The sequence below is a fragment of the Manis pentadactyla genome, chromosome 10 (assembly GCF_030020395.1).
Source record: "Manis pentadactyla isolate mManPen7 chromosome 10, mManPen7.hap1, whole genome shotgun sequence".
Taxonomy (NCBI): Eukaryota; Metazoa; Chordata; class Mammalia; order Pholidota; family Manidae; genus Manis; species Manis pentadactyla.
Genome location: NC_080028.1, coordinates 107,368,749 through 107,391,933, shown reverse-complemented (window position 1 = coordinate 107,391,933; position 23,185 = coordinate 107,368,749). Strand labels below are relative to the sequence as shown.

At 35.7% G+C, this 23,185-nt stretch overlaps 1 protein-coding gene across 4 annotated transcripts in view; it reads left to right on the top strand.

Annotated features, from left to right (window-relative positions):
* OSBPL8 (oxysterol binding protein like 8) overlaps positions 1-23,185 on the top strand; it is a 182,466-nt gene that overhangs the window by 100,735 nt on the left and 58,546 nt on the right. Inside the window, exon 1 of one of the 4 annotated variants that reach the window (XM_036878607.2) lies at positions 21,755-22,035. The exons of the other annotated variants lie outside the window; for them this stretch is intronic. Coding sequence (XP_036734502.2) covers positions 21,891-22,035 — 145 coding nt within the window. The 5' untranslated portion in view covers positions 21,755-21,890. Of the gene's footprint in view, positions 1-21,754; positions 22,036-23,185 lie in introns of those variants that run through there. 4 annotated transcript variants of the gene reach the window in all.

Sequence of the window (23,185 nt, the reverse complement as noted above, 5' to 3'; positions counted from 1 at the left end):
ATAAAAACTCAAAAAAACGGGTATAGAGGGCAAGTACCTCAACATAATAAAGGCCATATATGATAAACCCACAGCCAACATCATACTTTACAGCGAAAATCTGAAAACCTTTCCTATAAGATTGGGAATAAGACAAAGATGCCCACTCTCTCCACTTTTTTTCACCATAGTTCTGGAAGTCCTCGCTATGGCAATCGAAAAACAAAAGGAAATAAAAGGCATCCAAATTGGTAAAGAAGAAGTTAAACTGTCACCGTTTGTGGATATCATGATATTGTACATAAAAAACCCTAAAGAATCCATCCCAAAACTACTGGACCTAATGTTGCAGAATACAAAATTAATACACAGAAATCTGTTGCACTCCTGTACACTAATGATAAACTAACAGAAATAGAAATCAGGAAAACAATTCCATTCACAACTGCATCAAAAAGAATAAAATATCTAGGAATAAACCTAACGAAGGAAGTGAAAGACCTATATGCTGAAATCTACAAGACCCTCATGAGAGAAATTAAAGAAGATACCAATAAATAGAAACACATCAAGTGCTCATGGATAGGAAGAATTACTATACTCAAAATAGCCATCCTTCCTAAAGCAGTCTACAGATTCAATGCAATCCCTGTCAAAATAACAACGTTATTCTTAAACGAACTAGAGCAAATAGTTCTAAAATTCATATGGTACCACAAAAAACCCCTAAAAGCCAAAGCAATCCTGAGAAGGCAGAATAAAGCTGGGGGGATTATGCTGCCCGACTTCAAGCTCTACTACAAAGCCAAGGTTATCAAGACCATTTGGTACTGGCACAAGAACAGACCCATAGACCAACAGAACAGACTAGAGAAGCCCAGATATAATCCCAAGTATATGTGGTCAATAATATACGATGAAGAGCCATGGACATACAATGGGGAAATGACAGCCTCTTCAGCAACTGGTGTTGGCAAAACTCGACAGCTACATGCAAGAGAATGAAACTGGATTACTTTCTATCCGCATGCACAAAAGTAAACTCAGAGTGGATCAAGAACTGAATGTAAGTCATGAAACTATAAAACTCTTAGAAGGTAACATAAGCAGAAATATGAATATAAACATGAGGAACTTTTTTCTTAATGCATCTCCTCAAGGAAGGGAAATGAGCAAAAATGAACACATGGGACAACATCAAACTTAAAAACTTCTGTACAGGAAAAGACACCATCAACTGAACAAAAAGGCATCCTATATTATGGTAGAATATATTTGTAAAAAACATATCCGACAAGGTATTAACATCCAAAATATATAAAGAACTCACACGTCTCAACACTCAAAAAGGAAAAAGTTGATTAAAAAATGGGAGTATGTGAACAGACAATTCTCCAAAGAAGAAATTCACCAGGCCAACAGATGTATGAAAAGATGCTCCACATCACTAATTATCGGGGAAATGCAAATAAAAACCACAATGAGATATCACCTCACACCAGTTAGGGTGGCCAATATCGAAAAGTCTAAGAACAACAAATTTTGGTGAGGATGTGGAGAAAGGGGAACCCTCCTACACTGCTGCTGGGAATGTAAGCTAATTCAACCATTGTGGAAAGCAATATGGAGGTTCCTCAAAACTAAAAACAGAAATGCTAGTTGACCCAGGAACTCCACTCCTAGAAATTTACCCAAAGAATATGATTTCTCAGATCAAAAAGACACACGCACCCCTATGTTTATTGCAGCACTATTTACAAGAGCTAGGATATGGTAGCAACCTAAGTGTCCATCAGTAGATGAATGATGGATAAAAAAGAGGTGGTACATATACACAATGGAATACTACTCAGCCATAAGAAAGAAACAAATTCTACAAATTACAACAACATGGATGGAGCTGCAACATATTCTGCTCAGTGAAATAAATGAAGCGGAGAAAGACAAGTACCAAGTGATTTCCTTCATTTGTGAAATATAACAACTGAAGGAACAAAACAGCAATTACAGACTCCAAGAAGGGAGTACCAGTTGCCAATGGGGAGCGGGTGGGGGGGTAAGGAAGGAGAAGGGGATTCAGAGGTATTATGATTAGCATATATGGTGTGGGGGGGCTCAGGGAAGATAGTGTAGCACAGAGAAGGCAAATAGTGTCTGTGCCATCTTAGTACAGTGATGGGCGGTGACTGCAATGGAGTATGCGGGGGACACGATAACAGGGGTGAGTGTCATGACCACATTGTTTTTTCATGTGAAACCTTTATAAGATTGTATATCAATAATACATACATACATACATACTAAAAACAAATAAACATATAAAAAAAGACACTAACATGTTGTGTGGTACCCCAGATTGTATAGCCACCAGCTGCTTTAGCCATCTCACTGAATGACCAGATGTGTAATTGAAGAAAAGCCATATGGGGTGTTTCAGCAGATATGTAGATCAGAGGCAGTCCATCCCCATCCTCCCTACCAATTTGCCTAAATTTCAGAATTATGAGCAAATAATTTTAGTGTTTTAAACCACTAAGGTGTAGGTGGTTTTTATATAGCAATAGATTACTGTAATAGTAGGCAACATAAAATAGTTAGAATTTCATTTTTAAATTTTGAAGAATATGATGTACGTGAGAATACACATAACTACATTGTACTGTCCAGGTGAGGGGGATACAGCCTGGATGAGAGTGACAGTGGGGGAAATAAAAAAAGTGGAGACATATTTAGAGGAAAATATGTCAGTGATTGGCAATTAATTAAATGAGGGGACATCGTCAATGACTCTTTGATACTTTGCTTGGGAAACTAGTTCCCTAGTTTACAAAGATACGGGGAACTATGGAGGAAGACCATGTTTGAGGGGAAATGTTGGAAAGATATGGGGCATGGTGAGTTTGAAGTACTTGAGAATTATCCATACAGAACTGTTAAGGAAGAAATTGGTTTTACAGATTTGTGATTTAATAGGCACTCTGCACTGGAAGTGCAGATTTCAAAGCCATTAGCATAAATAAAGTATTGAAGGCAGAGTTGAAACAATCATGTAGATCAGTTCAGTGAGTCCCAGACAATACTGTTTTTTTAAATGAAATAGAATAGAATCATATGATCAGAGCCTATCTGGTCTGATAGGAGCGTTGTATCTCAGAAGAATGAAGTAGAAGTTTCATGAAGAAGGAAAGTTTTATATACAACTCAAAAGTCAAACCAGTTTAGACAGCTGAAAAATTGTTTTTTGACAAAAATCATTGCTAACTTGTGTGAAGTTTGTTTTGAAGACAGTGATGAAGGCTAAACTGGATGGCGGTAGGATGAGGCATGAGAAAGGTAAGGGATTGGAGACTGTTAAGAGAACAAACTGAGGAATTGTGCCCTTGAAGGCAAGGAAAGTGTGTGGCAGCTAGAGAAAGACATGGGGCAAAAAGGAGATTTGTTTTAAAATAGGAGATATATGAGTATGTTCTAATATTGACAAGACAAAGTCAGCAGAGAGAAATACAGAATATAAGAGAAAGATGGAGGAAATAATAGGACAGGTTCTCAGAGAAAGCAACAGGGTGGGATCTAATGCGAGGGTAAAGGGATTGACTAGACTAGTAATACAACTAGAAATTGTCTTGTATTCATATGTGTATGCACACATATACATACTTGATATAAAATATATTTCTCACTGTGAATATATGAATGTTTGTTACTATGAATATTTCTCATAGAATGATACAGGATTGCCAGGTAGTGTTTAGGCTTCAGTTGAGGTTGGTATCAATCTGCCCTAGTGTGGGATTTTCTTCTGTAAGGCTAGGCTTTTCTAGGGTGTGCAGCAAAGAGTAGTGGCACAGTGAGTGTGGAATGCTGGCAAGGGAGCTGAGGTTTAGTGGATGAGTATGTTGAATTGCTTTGGTGGAGGAGATGAGATCTGTAGGAGGAAATGTCAGAGTTAGTGGACAGCTTAGAGGAACTGTGTAAGTGGCTGTGGGGGCTGAAGCAAGGGCTTCCCAGCAGATGAATACTGAACTGATAAAATAATCGAGTGGCTAGTGTAAAACAAGGAAGATATAGAGACTATCTTTGTCACTAAGCTCCTTGAGGGCAGAGTTTGTTCTAAGCATTCTCCTATGCTTTACATAGTACCTGGAATATAGTAGGTACTTTTGTGTTTAGTAAGTGAATAGGTAAATAAATGCCTTTACTGAGCAGCTTTATGTGTTGCTCTCTGCCCTTGTGAAGCTTACTGTCTCATTTTGTAATGAATACAATTCTGGGGTGATCTTCATGTGCTGGAATCCTGTTCTCTAACATGAACATCACATGTAATCTTCCCATGTTTGCTAAAGAAAGGGTCGTGCAAGAGAGTGATGACCGTGCATCAGAAAAAAAAATGGCATTTGTTTTGGTGATATTTGCCAGATTCATGCTAATAGCTACCATTCATTGAGCACTTACTTCTGAGTGTGACTATTCTGCTAAAAGTTGCATGTACAAAATTATATTTAACTCTTGAAACAACCCCACAAGATTTGGCACAGTTACTGTGTTTGCCTTGCAAGTGAGAAAACTGAGTATTAGGCATGTTAAGAAATTTATTCAAATTCACAAAACTAATAAATGTCAGAGGCAGGTTTCAAACTCAGGACTGTCAAAGCCTGTAGTTTTAACTGCTCCATTGTACTGGCATGAATCACAATGTCAACTATTCTGTTTGTTCTATACATACTATGAAGAAATTTATGTTTTTCTAGTGCTTAAGAATGGCAAGGGTTCCTGTTGTTGCTGTTTTCTGGCTGAATCTCCTTCATGTGTATGGACTGATTCATCCCAATGTAATACGGTCATTACCCCGTGAAAACAAGTTAAGTTTGCTTTTGTGCAGTGTGCTTTCCTTCCTTAATTTTAGGAGTGTCTTCTCTCTTCTTGTAGAAACTAGGGACACTCTGACTCTCCTCATGAAAGCACCAATATAATCTTTTATTTATATATAGGTTTAGGTTGTGGTGATGAATTGGATTATTCAAAAAATTGTGTATTTGCTGGATTTCCCCCTTTATTCAAAGACTAAATACCAGTTTACTTCAAAATAGTTTTAACCTTAGTATGATTATGGTCTATTAAATAGGATGATACTTGTTTGAGCTTAGTGTTATTTCATGTGTTTACCAAGAAACATGTATAGAGTAATTAGGCTTGTCTCCTTTTCCCCCTCTGCTTCTGAATAAGGTCATTGCCAAGGGAGCCTAGAGACTAAATTATAGTTCATCTCGTGGATAGGTGCTCTGTTCCCTCTGGATCACATTTGAGATTGTTACCGAAGCTTGATGAGTTACTCCAATTTAGTTTGTACTCATCCTTTCATTCTTTGGTTATTAAAAGCTATTTACATGCTCTTATTTTTTAAAAAAACATCTTTCCATTTTATTGCTTTGTGAGAGAATATAAAATGTTGCTTTGCCAAAACTTAAATGAGTCCATTTCATACTTACTTTTAAATGTTTAAAACTGAAAGTTTTACCTGCTTAATCAATTTTATCAAATTAGTTTAGACCATGGTTGGTTTATCTAGGCTGGAATTAAAATGTCTGTGCTTAGTATTGTGTATCTCTTATCCTTTAGTAAATTATCTTAAACCCGAAAAATCCCTTTACCTTGATGTCCTGTTAACATCAAATATGACACAGTGGGTCCATGTCTACATCTTAATAGAAAACTTGAAAGTAAAGGGGGATTTTCTTTGAAGAGAGTTTACTAATGTGAAGATGTACCGGGTTCCCCAGGGTGACAGTTTTAGACATTGCTAGTGTAATCTCAGGTGACTAGCAAGGACTGCCTTCATTAAAGTTGTTCACAGAAAGAGACCTGCAAGTCAGTTCCTCCATGAACCGAAGCAATTCTTCTTTCCTTGGTAAGACATTTCTAGGATCAATTCTGAACTTTATGAGACCCATACATACATAACAGATGTGGTCTTGACTATATGTGTTGTATTTCATGAAAAATGGTTTTACCCAAAAGAAAATGAACTTATCCACACCCCTACTACCATCTTTAATTGTTTTTCCTAGATGCTATGCTTTGATTTATAGCCATAGGTGGTTTTCTTTAAAAATAGTGTAAGTTACAGGTTATCTTAATTTTCCTCTGAGTGTTTGAATATTTGATATGTTAGATTTCTGAAGTTATTTCTTAGGACATGGTTGTTTTCTGTTTTAAAATTCGTTGTGTTCAGTAATTGTTTCACAGAGATGTAAAAGAATCTATTAAATAATGAAACTATATAATATTTGGAAAATTAAGAAAATAAGAATGAAATATTTTTCTAAATTTCTTTTATGAAATGTTGCAGTATCAGTGTTCTTCAAATGTTCCTATGTTTCTGAAATACTGAACTGAAATACTTTGAAAGCATTTATTGAAAAGTGGAGGTAAATAATTCACCTTGGTTTTAGCATCTTTATAAAGATGAGAAGAGTCTGTCTTATCCTTGCCAAGCCTTATTCATTGTTTTTTAGCAAAGGAGGAAGATGAACATTAAGAACACTGAAGGATACTTCCTGCCCATAGATATCCATTATATATATGTACATATATTTACCTAAGGTAACATTAAAGGATTATCAGGTAGTACCTATACACCTATACTAGTTTTGCAGTTCTTTTCTGTTGTGATTTCCCTCCTTTTGTTTCCAAACTCAGAGAGGTTGAGAGCTCCTTTGCAAGAGTGGGAAAAGAGTTTCACCTGTACACTTGACTGCTACAATTTTCCTTTCCTTATTTGAGTCAGGTAGAGACAGTCTTTCTGTATTTTTAATAAATATGTAGCAAAATAATATCAATTTATTTTGACAAGTAATATTTGCATAATTTCTGAGAAAAGATAAACAGTACTTTCATGTACATTTTTGTTTCCATTTCCTTTGATTGTTGTAACTTTGAACATATGTAAATTTTATTTTAGGATGAAATAGTGAAAGTTTAGCAAACTCATGTTTTCCCAGGTAAAGGAAGGATGTTTGTGACAAGTATGGGCAAGCACCCCTGGGAAGCACATGATTTTTCAAGGACCTTCTCCATCCAGCTGGCCTTTGCTCACGCTGCTTGGTACATAGTTCTGTACTAGAAAGCACGAACAAAACAAACATGACATTTGCAGGCCCTGCCTTCAATAGTTTAATTTGTAATTGAGGAATTTAGGGAGAGGAAGTAGGGAAGCATAAGGAAACATGAAGACATGGAAGTTAACTTTCATTTCCAGGGAAATGGCAAACTAGGTGTTCAGAGAAAGCCTTCTTAATAAAAACATAAACAAGAGGAGTACAACATTTAAAACATTTATTTTGCCAAAAGATCTGTCAGTAGTATAAGGGAATTAGTAGGAAGAGCAGAATCATTGAGAGAGTGGGAAGCCAGAGGGTGATGAGCTCTAACTGGCACCTGCTGGCTCCTGAAGGTCTAGAGCTTGGGTTTTAAGAAGAGAAAGGAGAAAATGCCTGTGGCCTATTCAAGATGAAGATTTGGATGGGAGATAGCTCCACATGAAATCTGGGATCTTGAAGGACAGCACGGTTAGTTTTAAAACAACTAGAAAATATGCCCCTCGAGGAATACAGTGGTGTTTTTGCTGTTCTTAGTTGTGACTCTGGGCAGAATGAGCAACTCTAGGTAGAATAACGGGACTCTTCCTTGAGAAGCACATTCCTGAAAAGTAATGAATTAGGTAATAAGCATTTAACTTAATTAGGAAAATAGAATAAACTCAAAGTAGAATGAAAGAAATAACAGACATAGTTGAGAGTTATTAGGAAAAGACAAAGTTAGTTGTTCAAATCTTTGGCAATATTAATGGAAAAAAAGAAATGTCATTAAGAATATGAGGGAGACACAACTGAAAATACAAGCAGATATTTAAAAGAAAATGTAAACAAATTTAAGCCAATAAATTTGAAAAATTAAATGAAATAAACAAATTTCTAGGAAGATACTACTTCCCAAAATTGACGCAGTAATAACGTCTATACCTTTGCAACTTACTTAGTAATATAGATTGCCTTTAAAAGATAACTTGAAGACCAGATAGGTCTACAAGCAGATTCTACTGAATATTTAGGAAAAATAATTCCAAACTCACATTAACACTGTATTTCATTAATTCTAAAAAGCACTCCCCCCCATATTAATATCTGTGAAATTGAGTTAGGTCTTTAACTCATGGTGTTTACAGTCTCTGTTGGCCATTGTTAAATACTTAATAACACCTCTTAATTTGGGTTGTATATTATGCATAGTTGCCATCTGTCTCCTTCTCTCCCCTCATATTTTATAACATTTTTGAAGTCAGAAATGCAGCTAATACTTGATGGCATCCTAGACTTAATGAAATGGAAAAAGAAACATTCACCATATGAGGCTTGCATAGGAAAAGCAGACAAGGTGAAATACAAGAGAGAAAAATTGAAAGAATTTTTGTTCATGAACCTAGATGTAGTAATTCTAAACAGAATATTAGCAAACTGAATCAAGGAAGATATTAAAAAAAATAATACATATTACCACGTTAGGGTTATTCCAGGAACACAAGGATGGTTTTGATATTAGACAATCTATGATTGTCACTTAATACCTACATTGCATGGCACTCAAGAGATTAGTGGGGTAGGAAAGCTAAGACAGGCAGAATACTTGGAGAGACTGAGATTCCAGCCGTTTGTGGAGGACAGGGATCCACATCCAGCTGCTCTGGGACAAAGGAAAGGTGGGCAGTCTGACAGGCTTCCTAGGAGTGAGAGCGCTGCTGAAGGGGCAGAGATTGAATGGAGCTTGCTGCTCAGAAGAAGGGATAGGCGGACAAGGTTGTCTGGATGCGCTCTGCCCCGCAGGTTGGGAACTTGCAGTAGCTTCAGGCGCTCCATTCCCCTGGTTGGCTACTCAGCTATGAGGCCCCCCACTGTGATACGCAGCCTGCTGTACGTTCGTCCTGGCCTGCCAGCACTGGCTCGCAAACCAGCAGTCTCTGACCTGGAGTCAAGTCAGCCAAAGGGAGGCCCCACCTATGGCAGCTACAAATGCAAAGCGCAAAGGCTTAACTCTGTGCTTGGACCACTGGTTCTTCCAGTGGAGACAGGCACTGCATCTGGGAAGCAGGAAACAGCTCTTTCCTCCCCGCATGCACCCGTGCTGCTCCCCTGCGACCCCCAGCATCACTTCAGGGACTGAGCAGGTCCAGAGACCAGAGCTTCTGGGGACTACAGGGTGCCACATACAAATATGAAACGTCAAAGGAACCTGGTTCAGACAAAAAATCTCACAAACGTCAGAAAAAAGCCCAAGTGAAACTGAACACGACAATCTTCCTGAAAGAGAGTTCAAAATAAAAATCATAAACATGCTCATGGAGGTACAGAAAAATACTCGAGAACTTAGGGATGAATTTAGGACAGAAACTCAATCATTAAGAAATTCCATATCAGAAATGAAACATATACAATGGAAGGACTTAAAAGGAGATTAGATGTAGTAGAAGAGATGGTAAATGGAACAGATATTAGAGGAGTACAAAGAAGCTGAGGCACAGAGAGAAAAAAAGATCTCTAGGAGCAAAGGAATATTGAGAGAACTGTGTGACCAATCCAAATGGAACAATATTTGCATGATAAGGGTACCAGAAGAAAAAGAGAAAAAGGGGTAAAGAGCGTCTTTGAGGAGGTAATTTCTGAAAAGTTCCCCAATCTGTGGAAGGTGATGGTCTCTCAGGCCATGGAGGTACACAGATCTCCCAACACAAGGGACCCAAGGAAGGCAACACCAAGACATATAATAATAAAAATGGCAAAAATCATAGATAAGTACAGACTATTAAAAGCAGCCAGAGAGAGAGATAAGATCACATACAAAGGAAAGCTCATCAGGCTATCATCAGATTTCTCATCAGAAACCTTACAGGCCAGAAGGGAGTGGCATGATATATTTAATGCAGTGAAGCAGAGAGGCCTCAAACCAAGAATACTCTACTCGGCAAGATTATCATTTAAATTTGAAGGAGGGGTTAAACAATTTCAAGATAATAAAAAGCTGAGAGAATTTACCTCCCACAAACCATCTCTACAGTCTATTTTGGAGGGACTGCTATAGATGGAAGTGTTCCCAAGGTATAATAGCTATCACCAGGGGAAATAAAGCCAGAGTAAAGAAAGTAGAACAATTAATTACTAAACAGATGCAAAATCAAATCAACTAGCCCCAAAGTCAATCAATGGATAGATAAAAAGTACAGAATATGATACCTAATATATAGAATGGATGAGGAGGAAGAAAAGGGAGGGAAAAAAAAGAACATTTAGGTGTGTTTGTAATAGCATACTAAGTGAGTTGAATTAGACTGTTAGATAGTACAGGAATTACCCTTGAACCTTTGGTAACCACACATCTAAAGCCTGCAATGGCAATACGTACATACCTATTGATAATCACCCTAAATGTAAATGGTCTGAATGCACCAATCAAAAGACACAGAAACACTGAGTGGATAAAAAAACAACACCCATCTATATGCTGCTTACAAGAGACTCACCTCAAACCCAAAGACATGCACAGACTGAAAGTAAAGGGATGGAAAAAGATATTTAATGCAACTAATAGGGAGAAAAAAGCAGGAATTGCAGTACTTGTATCACACAAAACAGACTTCAAAACAAAGAAAGTCACAAGAGACAATGGACATTGCATAATGATAAAGGTGTCAGTCCAACAAGAGGATATAACTATTATAAATATCTATGCACCCAACAGAGGATCACCTACATATGTGAAACAAATACTAACAGAATTAAAGGGGGAAATAGAATGCAATGCATTCATTTTAGGAGACTTCAACTCACCACTCACACCAAAGAATAGATTCACCAGACAGAAAGAAAATAAGTAAGGACACAGAGGCACTGAACAACGTATTAGAATAGATGGACCTAACAGACATCTACAGAACACTCCACACAAAAGCAGCAGGATACACATTCTTCTCACATGCACATGGGACATTTTCAAGAATAAAGCATATACTAGGCCACAAAAAGAGTCTCACTAAATTAAAAAGATTGAAATTGTACCAACCAGCTTCTCAGACCACAAAGAAATAAATTACACAAAGAAAACGAAAAAACTCACAAACACATGGAGGCTTCACAACATGCTCTGAAATAACCAATGGATCAATGACAAATAAAAACAGAGGTCAAGCAATATATGGAGACAAATGGCAACAACAATTCAACACCACAAAATCTGTGTGACTCTGTGAAGGCCATGCTAAGAGGGAAGTATATTGCAATACAGGCCTACTGCAGGAAAGAAGAACAATCCCATATGGAGAGTCTAAACTCACAATTTGAAAAACTAGAAAAACAAGAACAAATGAGGTCCAAAGTCAGTAGGAGGCATATAATAAAGATTAGAGCAGAAATAAATGAAATTGAGAAGAATAAAACAATAGACTCAATGAAAGCAGGAGCTGGTTCTTCTACAAAATAAAATAGATGAACCCCTAGTCAGACTTCACAAGAAAAAAAGAAGAGAGTCAACACACATAAACAGAATCAGAAATGAGAATGGAAAAATCATTACGGACACCACAGAAATAACAAAGAATTATGAGAGAATACTATGAAAAATTGTAAGCTAACAACTGGATAACATAAAAGAAATGGACAACTATCTAGAAAAATACAACCTTCCAAGACTGACCCAAGAAGAAACAGAAAATCTGAATAGACCAATTACCAGCAACAAAATTGAATTGCTAATCAAAAACTACCTAAGAACAAAACTCCTGTACCGGATTGTTTCACTGCTAAATTTCATCACACCTTTAGTAAAGACCTAATACCCATCCTCCTTAATGTTTTCCAAAAAGTAGAAGAGGAGGGAATACTCCCAGACTCATTCTACGAGGACAGCAGCACTCTAATACGAAAACCAGGCAAAGACACCACTAAAAAAGAAAATTACAGATCAATATCCCTGATGAACATAGATGCAAAAATACTCAACAAAATATTACCAAGCTGAATTGAAAAATACATCAAAAAGATCATCCATCATGGTCAAGTAGGATGTTTTCCAGGGATGCAAGGATCGTACAGCATTCAAAAATCCATCAGTATAATCCACAACATCAATAAAAAGAAGGACAAAAACCACATAATCATCTCCATAGATGCTGAAAAAGCATTCGACAAAATTCAACATCCATTCATGGTAAAAACTCTCAACAAAATGGGTATAGAGGACAAGCACCTCAACATAATAAAGGCCATATATAACAAACCCACTGCCAACATCATACTTAACAGTGAGAAACTGAAAGCTTTTTCTTTAAGATTGAGAACAAGACAAGGATGCCCACTCTCCCCACTGTTATTCAACATAGTTCTGGAGGTCCTTTCCACAGCAGTCAGACAACACAAAGAAAGAAAAGGCATCCAGATTGGCAAGGAAAAAGTTAAACTGTCCCTGTTTGCAGATGACATGGTATTGTACATTTAAAAAACCCTAAAAAATCTATTAGATTTAATATCTGAATTCAGCAAAGTTGCAGGATACAAAATTAATACACAGAAATCTGTTGCATTCCTATACACTAACGATGAACTACCAAAAAGCGAAATCAGGAAAATAATTCCACTCACAATTGCATCAGAAAGAATAAAATACCTAAAAATAAACTTAACCAAGGAAGTGAAAGACCTATAAACTGAAAACTACAAGACACTTATGGGAGAAATTAAAGAAGATACCAATAAATGGAAACATATCCTGTATTCATGGATAGGAAGAATTAATATTGTCAAAATGGCCATCCTGCCTAAAGCAATCTTCAGATTCAATGCAATCCCTATAAAAACAGCAATAGCATTCTTCAACAAACTAGAGCAAATAGTTCTAAAATTCATATGGAACCACAAAAGACCCCAAATAGATAAAGCAATCCTGAGAAGGGAGAATAAAGCAGAGCGAATTACGCTCCCTGACTTCAAGCTCTGTGGGTAGACAATGAGCAGCAGCTGCCTTTGTAGCCTTCCTCATGTGCGCCTGAGAACAGAGCCATACCCAGACCAAAACGATGAAGGTACCAGTGAGACCTGGCATGGGTAGAGACCAGGACTACTGAGCTCCCTGGCCCTAAGGCCCACTGGTTGGGAAAACCCACCTCACTGGAATAGGTCACAGCACACTGTGTACCCGGAAGACAAACTCTGAGCACGGAGACCTGCCCTCTCCTACCCTACTACCCCATAGTGCGGATAGCTAGTGCCACTGTGATTGGAGGCTGCCTGAATAGTGTAGTTCCAAGAGTGAGGAAGGAGCCCACTATATAAGCTTTAACCCCACCTCAATAAATTCGATCTGCACCATGAGCCTCATCTCTGGTGCCTGCTTTTGGGGGTACATCGTGATCACCATCCGGGACTCCTGACCTGACAACAGAGCTCTACTACAAAGCCATGGTAATGAAGACAATTTGGTACTGGTACAAGAACAGACACCATAGAGCAATGGAACAGACTAGAGAACCCTGATATAAACCTAATATATATGGTCAATCAATATATGATAAAGGAGCCATGGACATACAATGGAGAAATGACACTTCAACAACTGGTGTTGGAAAATTTGGACAGCTACATGCAAGAGAATGAAACTGGATTATTGTCTAACTTCATACACAAAAGTAAACTCAAAATCGATCAAAGACCTAAATGTAAATCATGAAACCATAAAACTCTTGGAAGAAAACATAGGCAAAAATCTCTTGAATATAAACATGAGCAACTTTTTTGAATGCATCTCCTTGATCAAGGGAAACAAAGTAAAAAATGAACTAATGGGACTACATGATGCTAAAAAGCTTCTGTACAGCAAAGGACACCATCAGCAGAACAAAAAGGCATCCTACAGAATATATTTGTAAATCACATATCTGACAAGGGGTTAACACCCAAAATATATAAAGAACTCACACACCTCAACACCCAAAAAGCAAATAACTTGATTAAAAAATGGGCAGAGGATATGAACAGACACTTCTTCAAATTAGAAATTCAGGTGGCCAAGAGGCACATGAAAAGATGCTCCACATCACTAATTATCAGGGAAATGCAAATTAAAACCACAATGAGGTATCACCTCACACCAGTTAGGATGGCCAACATAGAAAAGACTAGGAACAACAAATGCTGGTGAGGATGCGGAGAAAGGGGGTCTCTCCTACACTGATGGTGGGAATGTGAACTAGTTCAACCATTGTGGAAAGCAATATGGAGGTTCCTCAGAAAATTAAGAATAGAAATACCATTTGACCCAGGAATTCCAGTCCTAGGAATTTACTTGTGGGAAACAATTTCTCAGATTCAAAAAAGATATATGTACCCCTATGTTTATTGCAGCACTATTTACAATAGCCAAGATAAGGAAGCAACCTAAGTGTCCATCAGTAGATGAATGGATAAAGAAAAAGTGGTACATAGACACAATGGAATACTATTCAGCCATAGGAAAGAAACAAATCGTATCTTTTGCAACAACATGGGTGGAGCTAGAGGGTATTATGCTTAGTGAAATAAGTCAGGTGGAGAACAACAAATACCAAATGGTATCTCTCATTTGTGGAGTATAACAACGATGCAAAACTGAAGGAACAAAATAGCAGCAGACTCACAGACTCCAAGAAGGGACTAGTGGTTATGAAGGGGGAGGGATGGGGGAGGGTGGGTGGGGAGGTAGGGATAAGGTGATTGGGAGGTATCATGATTTGTGCACATGGTTTATGTGGGATCACGGGGAAGACAGTGTAGCTCAGAGAAGACAAACAGGGACTCTGGCGTCTTACCACACTGATGGACAGTGACTGCAGTGGGGTGTGGGGGGGATTTGATAAGGGTGAATATAATAACCACATTGTTTTTCTTGTGAAACCTTCATAAGAGTGTATATCAATGATACCTTAAAAAAAGATGCATGTATTGGCACCAATATTTTAACATTGGTCAGGAGAGGGAATGAAGAGTTCTGTATATCCATGGTTGGCACTGTAGAGCAAACAATAGTGTCTTATAACAGGGTTCCTGTACTTTGCAAGAAAGGCTGAAGACTAATTACTTTGGAGCACTAAGATTTAAATATGTATAGTGGGGAGTGGGATTTTCTTTATCAGTTATATTGTAGGAACTTAGTTATACAAAAGGAAACAGTAATAGCTTTTTTGTACATGATATTTGCACAGCTTTGTAGTGGAAGAATTCTTGTAACATAGATTTTTTGTAAGTTTTGATTTGAATCTCTGATTTACAAATTATCTTCATATATAATGGTTGATCCGTTTGAATAGCCTTTGTCCTATAGGCTCCCCTTTCTTCTTCACTGTCCCTCATTTTTTCTCTTCCTACCACAGATCCTATTGTTATTGCCTGGGACCATCATTTTTATCCCTTATCTGTGAGTCTCACCTTACCACAAAACTGCTTGATGCTGGCATCCGTATTGGCAGACTTAGGGAAAAGAGAATGAGAAACCATGACTCCCACGGCTAAATTCTGATCTGGGCTCTCTTGCTCATTTACTGTGTGACCACAGGCATATGTCTCTCAGAGCCTGATTACCTTATCTATAAAATCAGGATACTCCTCCTTTTATATGTCATAGTGTTTGAATCTATGGAGAACATACATGAAAATACTTTTGAAAGCATAATAATTACTATATAATTATGAGTAGTATTAGGATGGTTATATTCATAAGTACTGTTATTACATTTTCATTACACAGATTTTTGTGAACAGTCTTATAAACTTAAGCACCTCATTTAACATTTACTTTGTGGGAGTAGACTCTGAGTTTCATTCAACTTTTAATGAACATATGCATTCACACATGTTCAATAAGAAATAGACGCTAGGGACTATTATGTTCATAGCTTATACTTAATTCCTAATGTATAGTATGTGCTCACTAAATTTATATTGAATGAATAGTTATACAGTATAGACATATAATTACAGCGAATTTTTTATCCAAAGGGAAGTACTATCTTCACTTACTGAAGTGAATATGGCTATATAGACAAGAATGCTATCCAGTCTAAAATTATCATAAGCTGTCCTTTAAACTATGTATGTACATTTGCTTGTGCTTTATGTTGAGAATATATTTAATGCTGGGCAGCTACAGAGTTATTTTCTGAGAAAATGTAGAATAAGATTGCTTTGTATAATTTTCAAGCCATATTGTAATCAATGAACTTTTACTAATGACAGCTAAGAAATTTGTTTGCTCTATTCGATTATGGAAGTTGACAGCTTTATTGTTGTGTTTTCTATTTAAATCAAAGGTCCATCTCAACTTAAATGTCCTTTGAAAGCTTATTAATAGACTTCTGTGCTAAGCCTGAGCTCCTCCAACATGTAAACTATATTCTTATTTAAATTGCACATTCTGTAAAGAAACTTACTCCTGTATTTGTGTAGTACTATCTTCAGTTATTTAGTTCATTTTATAGAATAGTGGTTCTCTTCATGTTTGAACATAGTATTTTCTTAAATTCTTGTTGGCTGATTTTTTGTTTTAAGTATATCTTTTTCTAATTCTTGTGCTGCTTTAAGGATTTTTAAATTTCTTAAAGCCTAGATTTATTATTTTGGAATTAAAGATAAGGCATATGGCTCTTACAATACTTTCATCCTAATTTAAACCAATGTATTTTATCATAAGTGCTCATATGGAACTTTATAGAATTTAAATAGATTTTCCAACTACCATATTACAGTATTTCAAAATACCAGCTATGTTTGGAATTCATCTGTTTTTTAAATATAGATGATCTGGAATTTGTCCAGAAAACTCTAAATTAGAGTTCAAATATTATAGTGAGATACAGTCTGCAATCCTTATCTTTTGGCTCCATAGTAAAAGGAGTGAAGGCTGGGCATTTGGGGGGCATATAGCAGAAATATCTGGGACATCTTTTTATTGTGGTTTTCTGAGGCTTTTGCCTCTACTCAGATGTCTGCCATATGGAAAGAGCCACTAGACCAGAGACAATATATGTAGTTGGTTTCTTCAGTGACAAAGCAGTAATAACACTTTATAATTAGTTCTTTTTAATGTTAGGGAGTTTCAAAAGAAATGTTGTTTACATCAGTGTTTTCCAATTTTGTCCATGACCCATGTAAGAAATGCATTTCTGTCACTACCTAAAATGTTATATTAGTATTTTATATAAACGTAAAAGAAATTATTTTTAGGAACAAACAACTTGCCTTTAATGTCAGAATATAATGCTTTCTAACATTTCCTATCCTGACTTATTCTACTTCACTTTTTAAAATCTTATGTTACCTTCTAAATTGATTTTCTACTTACCAATGAGTGGTGACTTAAGGTTTGAAAACCATTTTTAAGTAAGTATGTTTATGTATAGGTCAATATCTGTTTCTAGTAAATGCCTTACATAACTTTCAAAACTATTTTGATAATCTTGAAGTGTTCTTTTTTGTAATTTTTACTTGTTTTCATACATAGATAATCTATTGTTAAGTGGGAGAAATGGTAGATCAAATTGTTAACCCAGGTATGTCTTAAGAGTATTTTTCTTTGCTATAAACTTCACTGTAATTGAATCTAACCAGCGTTGCATAGTAATAAATGTGATTATGCTGTAGGTATTTAAAAGAGTTTAAGCAGACTTTGACTATAGTTTGATCCTTAGTCCTACTTTAAAATTAATGTAAAATCTGTAGTGATTATAAGTAATTTTGAAATTAAATTGAAATCAGAATAGATACATAAAATAAAATGTTTTAATAATAGATCTTTGGTTCTTCAGAGCAACAAATCCAGATTTGAATTTTTAAAAAGGCAGTTGCCTTTAAAGATTTCTCTTTTAAAAGTGGTTTTCTTCATTATTGAAGAAGCGAGTATGTTTCCCTTGTAAAATTAATGTCTAGCAGTTTGTTATATCCTGTCTGAAGGTCATTGTAATATAATGGTTTTCTCTGAATTAGGCTAGATTATAGACTTAAAATATATAAGTTTTATTACTGTCTTACATTTACAAAACAACTCATATTGATCTAAACATTAAATATACATATGTATTTTTATATTTTTCTCCACAATTACATGATGCGTAGGCATGGCAGGTGGTAGTTATTAATTGAACCAGATCTAGGACCCAGAAATTTTAGCTCCTGGTGGTGTTTCTACTGATTCTAATTGAAGTTCTGCTCTTTCAGTTTACCAAGTATTTTCATCAAGTATTTTGAGTCTACCAAGTATTTAAAAATCTTTAACATAAAGAATGTTAATGAGAGCTTTTCTGTGAAGTTTGTATAAACATTGGTATACCACATTTATTTAACCACGATTCAAATGAGGTAGGAAATATGGAGTTCTTGTTTAATTTTAGAGATGATTAGATGCCAGTGATCACAGCTGAGGGAAGAAGAGGTATAGATAACTGAAGAGAGTTAGTATTACTCAAGCGAGTGCAAAGAAAGGATACAGTGGTAATAGATGGTTAAATAGGGATGAGAAAGTAAATACTGCTAATTATATCATATTAATTAATAATTTGTTATTATCTGTCTCACTTCTCTGAACTATTGAATTAAGAACCTGAACATAATAACTTATTTTTGTTGAGTGTTTTCCAAGTACCAAGCAGTAATCTAAGAATTTAATCTGTAAGAAAAAAATTGTGTGTGTATTGTGAAATGTTTTGTGCATGTTGAATTACACATAAAATATATTGGCATTTTATAGAATAATAATAAAACGGATAACATATGTAGCTAGTGCCCCAGGTTTAGAAGAGATCATTGCCAGGATTTTAGAAGTCTTCAGTCTCTTCTGATCCCATCTCTTCCCCATTTTGCCCTTTGCATACCCTACGTAATCACTACCCTCGCCTTTGTGTGAATTTTCTTGCCCCTTTTTTTCCTCAAATAGTGTTACTGTTATGTGTGCATATCTAAACAATTTGGAATTTATCTTGAAAGACTGAGTAGTAAGCACAAACCTAGTTGGGTAAGGAAAGGGCAGTATTGCCACTATTTGGCAGTGCTTCCCAGGAGAAAAGAAGCTCAACAGAGTCTCTGGATTATAGTTTGGCTTTGATTTTTTTGAGAGTTTAACAGGAGTTTCTTCTGGGGAAATCACTGGGCAAAGATCATTAGTGATCCTGAGAAACATAGGGTTCATCATAGCTTGTGATTAGGTACTGGACACAGTCAGGAAAGGTATTTCTCACCTTTTAGTTGACCATGTCCTACCAGGAATAGGTAGAAAAATAGAACACTTAATGAAAAACTTGCTTTGTGAAAGACAGTGACTTTTTTGCTATCACTTCTCAGTGGGGTATGTATTCTAGTACAGCCTTTCTCCAGTGTGGGACCCTGGGGGGGAAGTAAGGCATACAGAAAATAATTTCAGTGGATATTTTCTTAGTTCTCCCAAGAGCATGGTGTATGGTTAGATACATTATAGATACATGAGAGAAAAACTTAATTCATTTTGAAAAGTGGATGTTTTGGTGTATTAGGCCTAATTCTATTGTAGAACCCCAGGTGAGAAGGCCTACTCTAGTAAATTATTTAAAAACATGCATGGAGTATAAACTTTTGAGCCCTTGCCTGTCTTAAAAATCTCACCATAATATGTACTTATTACATAGTTTGGCCATGTGTGGAATTCCAAGTTGGCAGTCATTTTCCTTCCAGTTTTGAGGGCATTGCTTCTGTTTTTGTCCTGATTCCAGTATTATTGTTGATATTAGTAACTTATCTGACTCCTGATCTGGAGGAACTTGGTGCTGTGAATTCTCTGCTGAAGGATCCTGTGGTATGAGTAAGGTTGGCTCACCATTTTTACTACTGCTGGTTTGGATGCAGCTCTCTTGGGTCTGTAAGACAGTGATGACATGTTCATCTCATGCTTTGCATTGTCAAATTTATATTGTTTATATGTCCTGGGATACATACTTCTGGGATACATACCCATATACATCTATGTTTTTCTAAAAATACTTTCCTGAAATTTTAGTTGAATTTTAAGAGGGAATACATTAGATCATTGTCTTCATTCTGCCATTTTAACCATGGACCTTTCTAGATTTTACATTTATTATCCAATTTGATCCTTAAAACAGTCCCATAATATAGATAATACTACATGCATTTTATAAATGAGGAACCATAGACTGAGAGAAATGAGCTGCTCAACTGCATCCAGCTAGGATTTGAGCTAGTCAGTTTAATTTCCAAGCCTGCTTAACCATTACACTATAATGCCTTTTGTGATATTAATGTTCTCTATGCCTTGAGAGGCAAGCACCATTGCATGAATTAATTAATATTTCTCTAATGTCTGTAATTAATGGTAATTTATATTTCATGACATGGAGAAAAGCAGAGGAAAAATACCTGTTGTAGTGCTGGGTATCAAGCACAAACTTTTTTTGCAACTAATTGATTTTGAAATACATTTGCCAAAGTAAGAATATAGTATGTATAGGATATCAAGGGTTTTTTTTAAAGGGTCCTTTGTAGTAAAGAAAAACAGTTTTAGGTTATATGGGATACTACTGTATATGAGTGGAGAACCAGCCTTGAAGTGCATATATAATGAAAAAGGAAACCAAGATCTTATAGTAAGGTACCTATAAACATGAACCACTAAGTCGGTTGTAACTGAATTAGTTGTCCAGCTCAGTGGGTGTATTTCTAGGTTGAAAGTAAGAATTGTGATCAGAAAAATCAATCTAGGATATATTGTATGGAGAAAGTAATTGACTAGAGCTTTTTAATTAAATGTAGAGGAAGGTAAATGGATTTTACTATGACTAAAAAATAATTCCTTAGAATTTTAAAGATTAGTTATAAAGAGATGAGTATTATTCTGGCTATAGGGACTGTCCTGTTAGATTTAATGATGTGTGATCATACCAGTCTCTTAGTTTTAACATAGTTAAGAAAGATATTTCCGTATGTCACTGTGATAACAAGGTTGCATTTTTTAAAATAGAATTTTAAGTGGAAAATACTCATTGGTAGATTATATATTTTGAAAAGTTGAAGTGTATGAAGGGGAGCTATAGCAGTTCATATTTGTTTCAGGGGAACGTGCAGTGGGGCATACGGCATTATTATGGCTGTCTTCAATTTTCCCTATTGATTGGTTTGTATTAACACTGTCCTGGTGACTCATATATCCCTGCTAGACGTAAACTTTAATGTTTATTCTCTACTTTAGCTGTTGGAATCTATCAAATTTATACTTGAAAGAATATCCTTCCTTATGAATTCTTAATAATGGATGAGTCAAGCAGTAGATTAGATAATAAATCTAGAAGCTTCAGGAAAGATGAAGTGTTATGTTTATATCCATTTTTGAAGTAAGCAAAAACCAAAAAGGAAAGAATGGGAAGAGGTAGGAAGTGTGGCAGTTATTACAAAAACATAATGGATATGAAAAAAGGGCTGCATGTTTAAGAAAAGAGGAGAAACTGATTTTATTACTTCATCCTGATTCACTTAAGTATTGATCTTTGTTTTACTAAAGCAGCAATTAAGTTCAGAGCATTACTGGTTTGATAAAAAAGCAAAGCAGTGGAATAGCGTTTCTTGTTTATCAGTTCATTTTTTAACAAGTCCCATTAAGCCAGCAGCGTGGCTTAATGTCTTTTCTGTTCATTGCTGATTTGACAGTTTCTGATCCTTCTCCTTTGCTGTTAAATAAATGTATGTGTCCTTTGTTTGTGCTCATGGGCTTTACTACATTTGTATGTGAGAGAAAAGCCTGTCATTGCCATTTGGATCAGATTAGCTTTCTGGGTGAGCGTAGACATGACACAGACCTTCTAAGCCATGAAGGAAGCGAGCTCACGACAGCGTAGATTTTCTTCCTGTACTGCGTTTTCGCCTGTGTTATTTCCTCCACGAATTGATGGCCGAACGCTTGTCAGGAATGCTTCGTTTGGCGGATACAATGAACTTTCTCCTTCGTTGCCAGGTTTGTTTATTTGATCTTGCATCCTTCTCTTAATTTCTTTCAGACTTCTCATGAAAATAAACTAGATATTTTAATGTCTTAAAACTACCTTTGTTTAAACAAAATTCGGTAGTGAAAGGTTAGGTTTTAGTAACTACTGCTGTATATGGCTTGGCTTTTCCGTATTTCCTCTTACAGTCTCTTAAGCTTAAACTTGAGAATTAATGATTCAGTTAATAGTACTGTCTTGAGTGCTTATAGCATGAATTTTTGCTTTAATTATAGAAATAAATATTATGACCTTTTGGCATAATTAAAGCCTTTTCTGAACTTGAGATGAATATGAAATTGTATAGACTAATTGTTCTGAGGTTTCTGCAAGTGAAACCGAAATACTTAATATTGACATTTGTTTGGCAATTTTCTGCAGAAAATTGGTGTTTCTTTGAAGCTGTAATAGCCAGACTTGACTGAAGTGAAGTTTTCCACCTAAGTATACTTTCTGAAATGCCTTCCTTATTGTTGTTAGATGTGTTTGTGTACAGTTAGCTTTCCTAAGAAAATGTTATTTTTAAGGTAGTATTTTTTAAATGAAGTTGTGTTTGACAGCTATGATTTAAACATTAAATAACTGGTCAATGAGATATAAATATAAATTGATCTTTTATTGTTTGAAAGATATTTATTGTGGCAAATATTTGGATATGTATTTTTAAATATAATTTTTTCAAAATTTTAAACTTCTACATAATTATATCTTCTCTTTTAAGTTTATATTTTTCTTTTAAGATAAAAATTTTATTTTAATACCCATTACAAAGAAATACTGATAAAAACGTGTTCACTTTAACCATTTATGTATTTTTCTGACACTTATTTTTCATTCAATTTGAATTTTTCTATTTGCATACTAACCTTTATTTTTTGCTTTTTGTGAATATTCATGCCAGCAGGCATTATTTTGAGACAGTAAAACACCTTATAGAATGTGTTTCCCAATCAATTAAATAAATTATTATAAATTAACTGATTTCATTTTCTTTGCTAATTGTGTTTTCAAAAGCAATTGGAACCCATAGCCCTGATCTGTTGCCTTAAGAAGCGTAAGCTTAAAACAGCATTCATACCCATATTTAGTCTTCCTAGTGTAGCATTGTTATCGTGCTTCTTA